Source organism: Anoplopoma fimbria, chromosome 14 (assembly GCF_027596085.1).
Source record: "Anoplopoma fimbria isolate UVic2021 breed Golden Eagle Sablefish chromosome 14, Afim_UVic_2022, whole genome shotgun sequence".
Taxonomy (NCBI): domain Eukaryota; kingdom Metazoa; phylum Chordata; class Actinopteri; order Perciformes; family Anoplopomatidae; genus Anoplopoma; species Anoplopoma fimbria.
The window spans coordinates 8,914,276-8,931,003 of record NC_072462.1 but is presented as its reverse complement, the minus strand read 5'-3'; the positions used below and the strand labels follow the sequence as shown (position 1 = coordinate 8,931,003).

The following is a 16,728-nucleotide window of genomic DNA, read 5'->3' as shown; positions in this document are numbered from 1 at the left end:
AAAGACAAAGAGTTTGGAGAAATAATCTCCTGACGCTGAATAACAGTGAGTCAATGAAACGCTACAGATAAGATCCTGCAAGAATAATGTTTATGGTCGATCTCATTAGAGATAAGCTCACATCTACCAACCAACACAATAATGTAACGCCAATAGGCTACTTTTAAAGCGTGCCTATCGCTTACAATTGATTCATATTCAGCCACTTTGAGCCATTCAAGTTAGAAATCTCTGAATTTTTCAGAAAAGCGCTGGTGACATCACTGGAAAATGGAGGAGCTTGATTTGGCTTTGTCTGTGTATCCTGAACTTTAGATGTCAGACTTACACTGTCATAACAAAGTCCAAAAGGTTATTTGTGTGAGCAGATCAGGCCGGGCGGACACAAATTGTTGCTGGTGAGCAGTGTGCGAAATACCCGGTGGCAATCAAGGGCCCGTCTCGGCTGAAAATTGTCTATCGCGGCCACTATTTATATTTGCTAATAATATATGTATTGCAATTTCAATGAAAATGGCTAACTAGTAAGCTTTAAAAAAAAGTTGGGACAATTGTGTTTTGGACACCATCCAAAACTTTATCCTCACACCAGGATTTCCAACATGCTACGCATACAGAAATAGCTTTAAATGTGTTATATTACATGTTAAATTGCTTGTGTAGGTACTGGCATGGCGACAGCTTACCGTTTGATGGTCCTGGAGGAATCCTCGCCCATGCCTTTTTCCCCAGGACACACCGAGAGGGCGAAGTCCACTTTGACTATGACGAGAATTGGACAGTGGGCAACACTGTGGGTGAGTACATTTGAAATAGAACTTGTTGTTGTACTGCCACGTGTTCCTACATCTGAGACACCCTATGTGGTACTTCCATCTCCGGAACCTCCATCTCCGCCTACAGTGGAATACTATTGGTTCTGGGCCTTGTCCTATTTACAATTTCTATTAATAATAATTTATCAGTTATATTATTTAACTTACGGCAATGTCCATCTTTACACAGATGACACCATTCTGTATTGTGATGCTGACTGTTTATTTTTTTTTATAGAGCAAGAAATATTAATTTTACCTATCTACCTTCACCTATCCACACTGAATAGTAGATTGCTACTATTGACATAGTCACAGAGTATAAATATATAGGTATTTGGCTTGATGAATCATTTACATTTAATCATCATAGTGAAAATCTCATCACCAAACTCGGACAAAAACTTGGATTTTTTGCATAGAAACAGATTCAGCTTCCCTTTGAATTGTAGGAAAAGCATAGCTGAGGCTGTCTTTCTATCGGTCCTAGATTATGGTGATATAATCTGCAGAAATGCTGCAGTTTCCACCATAAAACCTCCAGACTCAGTTTATCATTCTGTCTTCAGTTTCATCACCGGAGAACCCTGTGACACTCACCATTGTACTCTGTATAACAAAGTTGGTTGGTCCTCTCTGGCACTAAGATGTAATAAACACCTGTATCTTTTCATCCATAAAATTCCTTATTGGACATTCACTATCCTGCCAAACGCGCTCTACTAATTTATCTTATGCTTATCTTGTGTCTTATGCTTCACTCCTGCAGGTTTATTCTGAACTTGGAAAATCTGCCTTTTGTGCACCAAACACATGGAATTATCTGCAACATATTCTCTGGACAATTCAAGACGATTATCTAAAACCACTTCACCTCAGTGTGCAATTGTTTTGTTTTGATTAATTCTCTGTATTCCTCGTAATCATTGCAAATAAGGTGAACCACATAAAGGTTTGAATGAATGAATAAATTAATGTTGAACAACCTAGTTAAAAACTGCACATCATTTGTGTTCCTCATTTGATTCCAAAAGAGTTATAGATTGAGATACTTATTTTAGTGTCACTGTCCCTCTATGCTTTGCTGTCATGTTTAGGCACTGATCTCGCACAAGTGGCAGCTCATGAGTTTGGCCATGTCCTTGGCCTGCAGCACTCCCTGGAGCCTGATGCTGTGATGTGTCCTTTCTACAGTGACTCCTACCCTCTGCAGCTCAGCGAGGATGACAAGAGGGGCATCCAGTATCTATATGGCCCCTCTCTGCAAGCACAACCCGAAATGACGGAGAGCAATGAGATTGACATTGGAATGGTGAGACATTAATAATGGAAATGGACCTACGCTTTGTCCCTATGATTATGTTATCGACTTATCGTACAATAAGTGGACATGACCTTGATCAATTTTACATTACCAACTTATCATACGATATATGGCCATGATCGTAATCATTTTCACTTACATCAGTATTGCCCGTTTTGTCGTAATGCGTCTCTGTTTGCTTAAGATAACAATTTATCCCACATGATGCCAGAAATAAATAGCAGGGTTTTCCCTAACATTATACGATTTGAGCATTTCGCAGACATTGCACTTTTTTGTTAACAGGGCCTAAAATTTTTATTTATTTATTGTTTTAGTTGTATGATTTCATTTATTTTCTATGTTTCTATGTTTTATTTATTTAGGATATCTTTCATAAATCTTCTAAACCCAGTGAGCATTTTTCTGTTGAAAAGTTGTTTAAAAAATGACTGTGGTTACCCGTGAAAAGTTGTCAAATTGGTTCAAAAGGGTACGTTCAGTCACTGACTATTTGAAGATTTTGCGTGAACATTCACATTTAGTGTTTCAAACTACGCTAAACAATCATCAACATTTCAAAACAGACTGGTGTTTTGTGACACATTGATGTTTTAACCGCATTTTAGCCGCTTGTAAAGACAGCAGAAATAGGTCTTAGAAATTCAGACCAAATATCACCCAGTTTTCAACTGTGCATTGGTAAGGGGATTACACTATTATATTTTTATATAAGGGGCATTAAATGGTCTTTATTGGTAAGAAAATAGTAGCAAATATTTCTAGGACAATGTATTGTACAACAATAGTAGTTGACAGGACAGGCCTAACGGACCTCAAAGCTACATGCCCTGTGTTTCAAGATTTCATCAGCATTGAATATGCATATTAGTCCACAGACAAAAATATCTGCTGTGTATGTTGTTGTGCCCCAGCTGGATGCCTGCAGAACAAACTTTGATGCCGTATCCATGATCAGGGGAGAGCTGTTCTTCTTTAAGTCTCGGTATGTTTGGCGTATCCGTGATGGGCAGCTTCAAGCTGGCTATCCAGCCTTGGCTTCACGCCACTGGAGCGGCATTCCTGACCAAATCGATGCTGCGTATGAAGACAAATCTGGCAACATCTGGTTCTTCAAAGGTTGGTCATACAGAAACTTGAAAATAATTTTCTGAAGACAATGTATGTTTGCTCAATGCTGAAAACTTGCAGTTGAAACATTTTTAATTTAAAATACCATAACAGTTGTAGTCATAGCTCAAATGAGATTTATAATACAAATAAGATACCAAAATAAGAGGAAATGGCACTGAAATGGGAGTACTGAAAGACCATCAATGTGTAAGTGTTGAATAAAGTTGTATCAAGTACCATTTTAATTGAAAGTGCTTAAAGGAGTTCCATTATTAATCAAGGTATAGGTGAAAATTCAGCTGAAATTGATGAAAATGTATGTTCAAATGTCGTAGTGTAAGATGTGTGTCTCTAAAGAACTGAAGAAGTTTCTTTTTTATTTAAAGGTAAAACAGGAACAGGATTGAAGGGTCGGTTGACATGTTTGCAATAAATGGAGTTGGAGGGCTATCACTGAAAGTAAATTAACTCCCAGTTAAACAATGAGAAATTAAAGCAGTAAAGTAGAAAACCATTCGTATTTTTGTTTAGTTCTCCCCTCCACCAAGAGACTACTTTGCCGGGAGGAGAACGTGCAGAAGCTCTGGGAGCCAGCGCAAACCCAATCACTGACTATGTAGTGGCAGCAACAGAAAGTTTGTTGATTTGGTGGGGAGTCTGGGCAGTCCTTTTGAATCAGACCCCCGGCGCACAGACTAGGCATGGCAGACTTCTCCACGTGCCAAAGCAGTGTGCATTGGGCTGTAATAAGACTCATGATGTCTTTAGTATACTATAGTTTTTCCAAACACAAAAACAGGGCAAAAGTGTAAAGAAGACTAAACGATACCTAGAGAAGTAACTAAGCATTACTTCAAACGCAAAGTATCTTAAGCTATTATTATATGTGGTAACAGGTTATGTTTCAAAAAGCTCTGTTAAGGTCAGATATGCTGTGTGGGAGCCATGCTCCTAAAGCAGAGTTTAAGCTAATGTTTGGCCCTACTCTTTAGTTGGTTTTGGGATGTTTACACCCCAGCAACCCCAGGCTGTGTTAGGCAAGGTAGGAGAACTGCAGACCCGGATTGGGGATATTGTCGTGCAGTGGAAAGAGCACTTTGAGGAACGCCTGAACGAGATCGGCACGTTGTCAGTGGAAGAGGCAAAGTTTGAAGATTCTGGGAAAAAAAACATTCATATACTGGCAGCAGTCACTGAGGTAGTCAAATAGCTCCTAGGCAGCAAAGTGTCATGGGTGGATGAGATTCACCATGAGATGGGTATATGTATATGTTGACTGAGGAAGTCCTGTGGGGAGCACTGCAGAAATACGGGGTACAGGGGTTGTTGCTACAAGCCATCCAGTCCTTTTTCAACCAAACTGAGAGCTGTAGTCTTAGTAGAACATAATCTACTTAGTGGCAACTCCTAATTTGCAAAAACAGTGGGCTTAATAACAAAATAAAAACAATCATACTATTCTTTGGTATTTCTATAGAACTCTGCTGTATGTTTTGTATGAATATGTAAAAAGGATATTGACAGTAATCTATGTCATATAAGGTCCCATTTGGGGTTTTATTTATATCTTTCTATCATGACAGGTGAGCGCTACTGGGTGTTTGATGCTGAGAGGAAGATTACAGGACCGGATTCAGTGCAGCAGTTGGGTCTTCCTATTACAGATATCCAAGCAGCTTTGAAGTGGGAAGAGGACCACGTTGAGAAAGTCTACATCTTGAAATCCTCTTCCTACTGGCCCTTCAATCCTCAAGTGAATCGAGTAGATGATGTTCATCCTCGCAGCATGCACAAGTGGGGAGGAGTGCCAGGCCACATCGATGCAGCCTTTCGTGACCGATATGGTGAGAACAGGGACCAGGAAAAGGCTACATTTTCACATGTTTTCTTTGCCTCTGGCCTAGTGACTGTTAGAAGTCCACAGTTGATTGTTGCCTTCTCTCGCCCTCTGACAGGCTACGCCAATTTCATGAGTGGACTGCACTATTGGAAGTTTGACCCTGTGGCGTTGAAGGTGCTAGAAGGCTACCCCCGCAGCATTGGCATGGATTTCTTTGGCTGTTCTGCCTTTCTGTCTAAATAAGTTCATACACATGCATCTGCTAAACTTGTGAAAAGCAGTGGGTGGATTTTTTTCTTCTTAATTCCCCATACAGAAAATTCTGGCTATTTCGGAATTAAGGTAAGATTGATGTTTATCATTAAGATGACTCAAATCCCATGTTAAGACATCAAATGTTTGCCAAATCACTGCCAGCTGCACCACATTCTTTTTTTAACAATGAATTTGCATTTCAAAAATACTTGGGTAACACTTTACAGAAAGGGACACAAACTTTGAGGAACACAAGAGGAACTATCTACTAATGAAGCATTAGTGAATGAGGTACTCCTAATCAAATTTTATATCAAATAATAAGTAAATGATAAGTTAATTGAGAATGAAATTCCTAATGGAAAATTACGTAGTAGTGTTCCCCCCCAAGTTTTTTGGGGGGATTTTTTCTTTTCAGATGTGAATGTCCCAAGGACAGAGGACGTCCTGCACTGTACAGATTGTAAAGACCTCTGAGGCAAACTGGTGTATGTGATATTGGGCTATACATTTGAATAGTAACCCCCCACTCCAAAGAAATAATGAGGCAGCATTTCACCTCTACTACTGTGTCCATATATACTACTACTACTGTAACCCTAGAATCCATCAAAAAGTACACTGCTATCTTATAATGCTCACATGTAGTATTGGCCTATAATTTATGTTTACCATCTGCATGTTTACTGGGCCACTAACAGGGTTTACTGTCGGTGTATTCTTTGATAGTTCCACAGTCCAAAGACATGCAGCTTAGGTTAATTTAAGTTTAAATTGCCCGTAGGTGTGGATGTGAGTGTGAATGGTTGTCTGTCTATAGACAACGGTCTACTCCTGAAACTGCCACTCGCTCTCCTGGCTCCTCCTGGACCCAGGGAGGATGAGAGGAGGATGCATGTTTTTTTTATTTTATTCTGCCGCTTTGTATTTATTGCGATAAACAAACTATCAAAATGCTCATGGACCATGGATGTATTAGGGTTAATCAGCCCTCAGACTGGACACTACAGTGACTCACTATTGCCTCTCCAGGTACTTGTGGTATTAGCAGAAAGTACATTCAGGACCTTACTGCTTGACATTCGATTTCCCTTCAGCATAATACATTAAGCTATTTGGCATCATTTCCAAACTATCTCTTCACATTCTTTTGATAATGTAATTTGAATGTTTTGTTTGAATGTTTTAAACAAAAATCTGGCCACATCTTACTACCTTTAAATAATGATTAGTTCATAAATATCTGTAAATTGATTTATACTGATCCCTTCCTTCATGAGTCTTTCATAATAATCAGAACCAGCTGCTGAGCGACACAAAGCTAGTAACGACTCATAAATTACAAATTTCTTTACAATTAGGTACTGGTTTTGTTCGTTCATCATATTAAGACCAAACATACATTATTATTCTCATCCATGCATATTATTGACATCTTTACTAGCACAACATCGCATAGGTTGGTTTCGTCCCAAGACTATTGACTTCATCAAGTTAGCAAATACATATGTTGGTTAGCTTTAGCATGCCTCCCTCACCAGTTATTTTTGGACACAGTAAGTGTGATCAAATAATTTCAACTTGTCCATCTGATGGACCAAGCAACAATAAAACGTTTATGATGTATTTCAAGCATCAGAAACAAAAACTGTGAAAATACCTTGTCAACCGTGGATGTGAGTCGTGCATACAAACCTAGTGACTAGCACTTAGTGAATAACATCCACAGTTTATTCACACAGCAACAGTCTTTTCACAGTTTCTGATGCTTGAAACTCAACATAAAGGTATTGATTGTTACAAGCTGAAATTATATGATTCCTTATTCAGCCTCAACACTAACTTTGTCAACAACAACTGGGGAGAGAAGTGGACACAGCCTATTCGGCATGCATTTTGTGTTCGTATTTCTGCTAACTGCAAACATGCTTACCATAACCAAAGTATAAATATATTATGACCTGATGACTTCAACGTTCTTGGGACCTAAGCAACCCATGCTATTGTGCTGAAGATAATTTGGTCTGAATATGATGAATAAAACACTTAAGAATCCTTCTGTCTCTGAATTTTTGATAAAAAAACGAATTGTGAGGATAATAATGAAGCAATGAGAGGCTACTTATTAACCAAATAGGTATTATATACCACTTTCAACTATTCAACAGTTAAACCCATCATTTCAATTAGATTATATTCAATTTATTCTATATAGCCCAAAATCACAATACCACATCCTCTGTCCCAGGAACCTCACATCGGTACAGGAAAAACACCAGGTCTAATAACCAGGCCCAACAGAAGAGAACACATCACAGCGTTTTTAAAAATCACTTCATTGTCTCCCAGTCATCGTAGAGTGGATTTTTGAAATCTTAATGATCACTTTTAAGGCTCGTAGGGGATTATCACCAGAATATATATCTGACCTCCTGACCTCTTACGGGCCTAAATGCAACCTGAAATCCTCTGGTAGATAATTCCTGGTCATATCCTGGTCAAACCATAAAACTAAAGGTAACCGGGCCTTCTCTGCTTGGTCCACACAGTCAAGGAATGACCTGCGGGAGGAGAACACATTGTCTTCTTTTAAATTACTTTTAAAATCTCTATTTTAGACCTGCTCTTTAGGAGCATAAGGGGTTACTCATTAACTAATGGTTTACTATTAGATAGTTGAGTTGAGTGTGAGTTGAGAACACATATCTGAAGACAGCTGGTTAGAATTGTTGCTGGTGGTAAAATTAATTCATGACAAAGCTTCTCCGCCAGGCTTTAGTCCCAGAACACACTGGCATGTTGCCTGAATTTGTCCACATTTAAAGAGCAACTCCAATCTAAATCTAAGAGGAGTGGCACTGCTGCCCTGACTTCTGTGGGTTGAAAGGTGTGTAGTGATGCCCTATAGTGCAATGTGAAGTGCTGTATTGCAATGGTTGTGTAATTACCCACCAGAAGTAGGCACTGCAAGCAGGATTACTAGACTGGCTGCAAGTTAAGCAAAGTTGAGAGTTTTAAGGCTTTAGTGTCCCTTATCTTCACCCCTTTCCTAACTATCACTATCTAATACAGGCTAAAAGCCCCAACATTATCTTATGCTTTTCAGGGCTGCAATTTGGTAAATATTCACCATTGTCATTGGGACAAGTTTGGTACAGACTAGGGGTGTAACATATCCGTTCACTGGGAAGCAGTGTCACATTAAGCGAACTACATCAACCAACCAGCCTGCTGCACTATGGTAGGTTTGCAAATATGTTTATCGTATCTTGGCAGAAGCATAATTCCAGTTTCTGTCTTTTCCTTAGTGCCACCTGGGCACTAGCTCCCACCTTGATTCACCATTGCTTTGTTCACTCCCTTGGCATTACATACAGAAGAGTACTGTGCAGTTTTGGAGACATACACTTTACCTCTGCTTGGCCCTACATATCTACAAATCTTGGCCTTTTTTAAAAATTCCAAAACACCTTAATCTCATTTGTGCTTTGACCACCTTTCTCAGGTCCTTTGATTTGAGTCATTACCTTCTTGTTCTTGTAGCTTTCTGTTGCCACCTCAACCACAGACCATTTAGCGCTGCAGACAGTATTATACAAAAACAGAAAGAGACCTGCTGAATTTTGGGAGGCAAATTATTTATCAACAAACAATCAGGAACAGTCAGGTTGTGTTTGCTGATGCAGGGCACGTTGTAATTATATTATTTAATAGTTATCCTGGCACTGACTGTACTGGAGTTGACCAGTCACAAATGAAACAGGAGATTGATGTCCATTGACACTACTGAAAATTCCACTTTGAGTGAATTTGGTCATGCTTATTTCTCTAAATTCACTGCATGTGAATAAATGAAACAGTGTGCTACATCTTTTGATATTGAAGGTGCTATTTAAAGTTATTCAGGCAAGGTCAACCAGTACCTCATATAGTACAAACATTTAAAAAATCTGTTCTTTTCACTGTTCAACGTATTCTTTTTGTGCATTTCATAAAGCAATAATCCTCATTTTCTGTTGAAGAGCTTTGTCTCAGTTCTCTGATTGTTACTGTCTTCATTTGAAAGCTCTGAGTCTGGATCATTTTAAAAAAAATAAACATGAAAATGTGGTCTAATATAAATAATGTCTTTCTATCCTAATCAGAGAAATGAGACAGCGCTTTATTATGGTTTAACATATTTTTTCATGGATATTACATTTGGTTATTTGTATTCAAGGTGTTACTGTTTGTAATCAGCGTAGGACACTGATTATGAAATTGACTTATAGAATGCACTGTGGTATGTCTGCAAAATAGCAGTCCAGTGCAGCTTGGACAACGTGTCCTGACAGCAATGTTTTAAGATCTATTTTGATGTTCTTTACACATATACTGATCTGTTTGCCTTCATATTCAATTGTTTCAGTCAGAATATGTATTTGATATTTGAATAAATCTGTTAAGTTTTTTTGTTACAATAAAACCAGCTTACTATTTCTGTTAGTAATATAAAACATGTTAGTAATTTTCATTTAGAGCACATCTTTTTGACCAATGAGGTGCGCCTCCCCAGGCAGGAGGGAGAGAAAGGGGGCAGAGATACCGTGAGGTGAAATGAACAGGTGGAAAGCATTTGGTGCCTTAAAGGCTGACCCGAACTCTTTCGAAGATGCAACCATGGCCATGTCGTCTTTCAGATATTAATCTCTATGCGGGCATTTGATATGCATGAGTGGGCCCGATGTAAAAATAACAGGCGGCGCTGTGTATTTATCAGGCTGATTATACATTATAAGCACATCCTCTTATCTATACGTGGCCTATGTGAGAAGGATGTATTCTGTTTCCTGAGCATCAGCCCAGGTAGGCTGAATTTTCTCGGATCTGGAAACAACATAGATGGAGTCATTGACAGTAAATATATACCAGCAGATCTGTGGAAATGCAGAAATGAAGTAGAACACAGCTATTTTTGGTGCAATGCCAAGATGTGGACGTGATTTCAGAGCAGCAGTGATACAAGTAAACATGACAAACATTGGGGCTTACCTTCACCTCTGTAGGGGGATATCTTTGATAATCAAGCTCCAATTAAATGTTTTTTTGTGCACTCTGGCATCACATTTACTTAAAAGATTAAATGTGTAACCTCAAAAACGTTTTTTTACTTTCCAGATAAATTTTGAATTGTGATATAAAAAAAGAATAAGCCTATGATATCCCATTGCTCGTCTACTGTAAATTTTTTGGGGGGGCTACACACAAAATGTTCAGCTTGAAGCCCCAGCAAAGGATACCGGTGCCTGATTGTCCGTAACCATAGTAACGTGAGGGAGAGACGCTGCTGCCAGAGAAGAGAGTTTACTCTGTAAGTTAACCCTTTAAGCGACTTGCTGCTCAAAGTCCAGCGAGAAAGTTGCCCAGTTAGCAACACTGTGTGTATATCGATTAGCCTACATGGAACTAGTCTGTCTTTGGGGATGGCAGCTTCTCCAGGGCGGCACAGATGACTCAGTGGGCAGGGTAGGCCGGGACCTCGGTGGGTGGGGGACAGCCTGTACCTTTTGGTGCAACCCCATATGCCTGATTTAGGTTGTATTTGTATTGTTTTGTGTAGCACTTTAAAGCATAGATGTCCATCATCCACTGTGCTGTACATTTAATGACCACAGGGACTGACCATATCAGTGTGAAACACTTTTCTTTATCTCCATAAATCCCTTTAAAGAGTAGACTCAGTTATTCTCTGCATTTTGAGCAGCAGGAACTCTCCTTAATGGTCAACAGGTCTGCACATGTTCACCCCGAATTACACTGCATTTATTAAATGTAAACTTTGGCACCCTGTCTGCACCGTCAAACATACTTTGTTCCTTAATATTGAAACTAGAAGAAACTAGAGAAACCCCAGAGCCAAGACAGGAAAATGGTGTTTCTGTATTTCATCTCTATATTTCACAGTTTTGGGACATACAAAACAAGAAGCAGCCTCACCAGAGTTATTGTTGAAATCATGAGGGAACCTCAAGTAATCACAAATATAGGAAGGTTCTAAGTTGTGTAAAGCTTTGTCAATGTGGGAAAACTTAAAAAAAATATATTATAACAGACCTTAGGCAGCCTTGTAACTAAGAATGAAAAATAAATGAAAAATTTACCCTCTAAATTTGTCTGTTTGAGTGCATGTGTGGAAATATAGAGGAACATCTTTAGTCAAATAAGACACTTTCTTTTTAGGAAGTTCAATATATTTTCTATAATTAAGCAAACAAGAGCAGAGTAGACAATCTGCTTCCTGTTTACACCTGCACGCATGACCAATGTACTTGAATGGGATATTTAATGCGTTTTCAGGCATCTTAATAAGAACAAAGGTTTTTTCTACTTCTTCATGGTGCCCCAATCACCATAGCAACCATTGCCACAAACACACAAACACACACAGTTATTTCTATCTTTGTGGGGATTTTTTTTTCTTTCAGCCTTTTCAAGCAATTCATGTCAATTTCCATCTTTTTGAGTTTTCACAGCTTGGCTTTCAGATTTTCTACGCCTCCTCCATACTTTCAAATACAAACAGAATTTTAACTTTTAACGGGTTATAAGACTTTGAAATATTAAACTTGTATTCAGCTTTTTGATATGATGATTTGTAGCCAATATATTCCCGGCTCCACTAGTCCATGTTAAAGTGTCCTTGGGACCTCAAATGGCTCCCGCAGGCTGTTCCTGTGGTGTATGAATGGGTATGTATGATTAGATAGTCCTGATGAGCAGGTGGAACCTTGCATGGTAGGTCATGCCATCAGTGTATGAACGGGTGTTATGATGACATGTAGTCTTAACGTGCTTTGAGTGGTCTGAAAACTAGAAAAGCGCTATACAAGTAAAGTCATTTTGCCATTTACCGTTTACATCCAGGCAGTCCCATGGGTCTAATGCAAGTTCATCATGCCAGGGAAAATAACTCTGATTCCATTTGTGAACTTTGCAACATTTAAGAGATAATGATTTAAATGAGTGCTACTTAAGTGTGTCTACTGGGATGTTGATTAACATAAAAAAAACATTTGCATTAAGTCCGTAATCGACCTGCAGCCCGAGCTCTGCCAGGAGGTGGAGAGCGGCCCGGCAGCAGCGGCTCTTCTCCGGCCAGGAGACAATCAGAGTCTAGTTGCTCTGTCGGTCCCTGCTGGGAGCCACCACCGGCACCAAGCTGCTATAGGCTGTATTGCTGGGCCTGCTGGAGGGAAGGGAGGCAGGGGAGAACCAGGACTGCGCAGTAAGACTTTCAGACCCTGCTGCAGTTAAATTAGTGGTTTTCTAAATGAAATCTGGTGCTCAGAAACACTACCTCTTGGGTCCAGAGTGCTAAAATCAACACAAAATGAAAGTAGTAACTGGCTCCTGCTATCCTCCCTTAGGGAGGGACCTATTATATACATCTAATATATTTTATATTTTCCAAGATAATCTGTTGGCCAAAACAAAGGGAGGACGTCCTGCCTTGAGTCGTTAACAATTAACAATCAGAATACAATATTGACATAGCGTCGGTCAAAAGATGATTTACAAAATGTCATCTTTAATTCTTGACCACTGTATGTAAGTGAGTGTTGAAAAAATGGCAGTAAAGAAATATATGAATACAGTAGCATATTGTATTCAGAAAATAAAATAAGTCTGGGAAATTTGCAGGATTAGAGCAGCATAGAGGATAGTGCAAACAAGAGACCTAAGTAAAAAAAACAAAATCAAAACAGGTATCTAGGGGCCATAGTGCACTACAGCTAAAAAGTAATTAAACAAAAAAAAAAGTTACAAATATAAAAGAAAAAGCTCAGTGGTGAGCAGGAGCTGCTGTTACAGGCTGCCACTCATGCGGCACCCAAGTTGTAACATTTAAATCCCTAAAAATAAAAATATTTAGGCATTATCAAAGGAGTCCAAATCTACTTTAGTCAGGTTTACCTTTCCTTTTCATTACAGAGCAGTAGGTAGCAACTTGCGTTAGCCAACGCAACAGTTAGCTTGTTTTAGCCCCCATCTGTAAGCTAACAGCAAGAATAGATTTGGGTTGAGATACACCCAAAAGCGGCCAACTGGCTCGACTGATTTTAACATGGCAGCATGGTCACAAACTTTTGCATTTTACAGCTGAACCTGTTGCACTTAGGTTGGTGAGGCCCTAGTATTGTGCATGCTCGCTCACTGGAAAGACTTTGGCCACACAAAATAGAATGCGAAAAGGCTGTCCCATTTGGAAGACTCCTTCGAATGCATACGAGGAATGCTGCCTCTCTTTCCTAGGTTTTAGAGGATCCAACTAATGAATCCTTCACGGCCCGCATATCCAAGATTCATATATGGCATCCCAAAACCAAACAGCAGCGGCAGAGCATTGCACTTAAATTGCAAGTACTCGGTTTTATTCACTTGAATAACTAAAAATATACAGCTCTGGAAAAAATTAAGAGACCACTTCAAAATTATCAGTTTCTCTGGTTTTACTATTTATTGGTATGTGTTTGAGTAAAATCATTTTTTTTGTTTCATTCTATAAACTACTGACAACATTTCTCCCAAATTTCAAATAAATATATTGTCATTTAGAGCATTTATTTGAAATCAGTAGGTGGAATAACCTTGATTTACAATCACAGCTTTCATGCGTCTTGGCATGCTCTCCACCAGTCTTTCACATTGCTGTTGGGTGACTTTATGCCACTCCTGGCGCAAAAATTCAAGCAGCTCGGCTTTGTTTGATGGCTTGTGACCATCCATCTTCCTCTTGATCACATTCCAGAGGTTTTCAATGGGATTCAGGTCTGGAGATTGGTAAATGGTAAATGGACTGTACTTGTATAGCGCTTTTCTAGTCTTCCGACCACTCAAAGCGCTTTTACATTACTAATCATTCACCCAATCACACCCATTCATACACTGATGACAGGGGCTACCATGCAAGGTGCCACCTGACCATCAGGACCCTAACTAACATTCATACACATACATACACCGCAGGAACAGCCTGCGGGAGCAATTTGGGGTTAAGTGTCTTGCCCAAGGACACATCGACATGGACTGCCGGAGCCAGGGATCGAACCGCCGATCCTCTGATTGGGGGACGACCCTGCTCTCCACTGAGCCACAGACGCCCAGCAGATTGGGCTGGCTAAGACAGGGTCCTGATCTGGTGGTCCTTCATCCACACTTTCACTGACCTGGCTGTGTGGCATGGAGCATTGTCCTGCTGGAAAAACCACTCCTCAGAGTTGGGGAACATTGTCAGAGCAGAAGGAAGCTTCTTCCAGGACAACTTTGTACTTGGCTTGATTCATGCGTCTTTCACAAAGACAAATCTGCCCGATTCCAGCCTTGCTGAAGCACCCCCAGATCATCACCGATCCTCCACCAAATTTCACAGTAGGTGCGAGACACTGTTTGTAGGCCTCTCCAGGTCTCCGTCTAACCATTAGACGACCAGGTGTTGGGCAAAGCTGAAAATTGGACTCATCAGAGAAGATGACCTTACTCCAGTCCTCTATGGTCCAATCCTTATGGTCTTTTGCAAACCTCAGCCTGGCTCTTCTTTGCTTCTCGTTGATGAAGGGTTTTTTCTAGCTTTGCACAACTTCAGCCCTGCCCCTAGGAGCCTGTTTCTAACCGTCCTCGCCGTGCACTTCACCCCAGCTGCCGTTTGCCTTTCTTTTTGGAGGTCACTTGATGTCGTCCTTGAGTTGGCGGTCATCCCGGTGAGTGGAGAGTCGTTTTCGTCCTCTGCCGGTCTGTAGCTTTGTTGTCCCTAATGTCTGCTGCTTGACCTTGTTCTTATGAACCGCCGTCTTTGAAATTTTACATTACATTACATTACAGTCATTTAGCAGACGCTTTTATCCAAAGCGACTTACAATCAGTAGTATATTACATATCATTCACCCATTCACACACTGATGACAGGCTACCATGCAAGGTGCCACCATCAGACTCTAACTAACATTCATCATCCAGTCCACACCGATTCGGGAGCAACTTGGGGTTAAGTGTCTTGCCCAAGGACACATCGACTGCCGAGGCCGGGTATTGAACCACCGACCCCCTGATTGGAGAACTACCTTGCTCTCCACTATGCCACAGCCGCACCCAAATTTTAAGGGTGGAAGCTCTTACTGTATCCCTCTGCCAGTAAAACCAGAATTGAACCCTTCTTTTCCTCACACACTTTTCTTTTCAACTAATTTGGCATGGTCAATAGTCACTTTTTTTTATTCCAATTACTTTTGAGGTACTACTAGCACTGTTTCTGCCATCCAGCTGGTCCTATTGCAAGAGGATAGTGATGACCACAGCACTGGTTTTTATACTTTTCTTCATTAAATAAGATTTGGTTCAGGTGATCACCTAATCAGTACCTCATTAAGTAGAATCAGGTGTGCCTGTATTGGAATTCAACAGACACTGGAATGGAATGGTAGAGATGCTGACTTAAGAAAAATTTGGAGTGGTCTCTTAATTTTTTCCAGAGCTGTGTATGTATATATATATATATATATATATATATATATATATATATATATATAGAGAGAGAGAGAGAGAGAGAAGAGAGAGAGAGAAAAGAGAGAGAGAGAGAAAAAGAGGGAGCTTATAACTTTGAAAAATAGGTATTTTCAGGTGTTCAAAGTGTTTGTTTCAGACTAAAACACAAACCATTACTATTAAGAAAATAACTATGGAATAAAGTTTAAAAACACTGCAATGTATGTCTATGAATAAACTCTATTTCAAATGCTGATTATCACTGCTGACTGGAGCCACTTCTAAGTGATGTATAATAAGAATACAAATCTGTCGACCCACAATAACCCACCTCATGCATTGCAGGCAGCATCAGTAGTTACATTTAACTTATTTTTATAGCCCAAAATCCCAAAACAAAACTTTGCTTCAGAGGGCTTTACAATCTGTACACATGCGACATCCTCTGTCCCGGAACCCTCACATCGGCACAGGAAAAACTCCCTTAAAAATACCCTTTAACAGGGAGAAAAAAGGAAGAAACCTATGGGAGAGCGACAGAGATCCTTCTCCCAGGATGGACAGAATGCAATCGATGTCATGTGTACAGAATGAACAACATAACAGAGTTACAACATATTCAATGTATATGACATAAATTATTTATATAATAAGAGTAGTAAGCAGAGTAATGAAGGAAAACATTAAGACTACTAATAATAACAGCAGCAATGAATGTAGTAGAATTATAAAGATGATTAGACCAGTAATGGTAATGTTACTAATAACAATAATGGTAGTAGCAGTGGGTGTCAGCACGACCACGGTTCAGATATAACCACGATTCATGGAAACCTGCGAGGCGAGAAAGCACAAAGACTCCG

The 16,728-nt window shown here is 39.7% G+C and overlaps 1 protein-coding gene across 1 annotated transcript in view; it reads left to right on the top strand.

Annotated features, from left to right (window-relative positions):
* The window catches only part of LOC129102466 (stromelysin-3-like), a 28,451-nt gene extending 23,116 nt beyond the window's left edge, over positions 1-5,335 (top strand). The window contains exons 4-8 of the mRNA XM_054612629.1: positions 664-797; positions 1,913-2,127; positions 3,054-3,258; positions 4,836-5,096; positions 5,208-5,335. Of these exons, the coding sequence (XP_054468604.1) occupies positions 664-797; positions 1,913-2,127; positions 3,054-3,258; positions 4,836-5,096; positions 5,208-5,335 (943 nt within the window). The remainder of the gene's footprint in view (positions 1-663; positions 798-1,912; positions 2,128-3,053; positions 3,259-4,835; positions 5,097-5,207) is intronic.
* Positions 5,336-16,728: the final 11,393 nt, after the last annotated feature.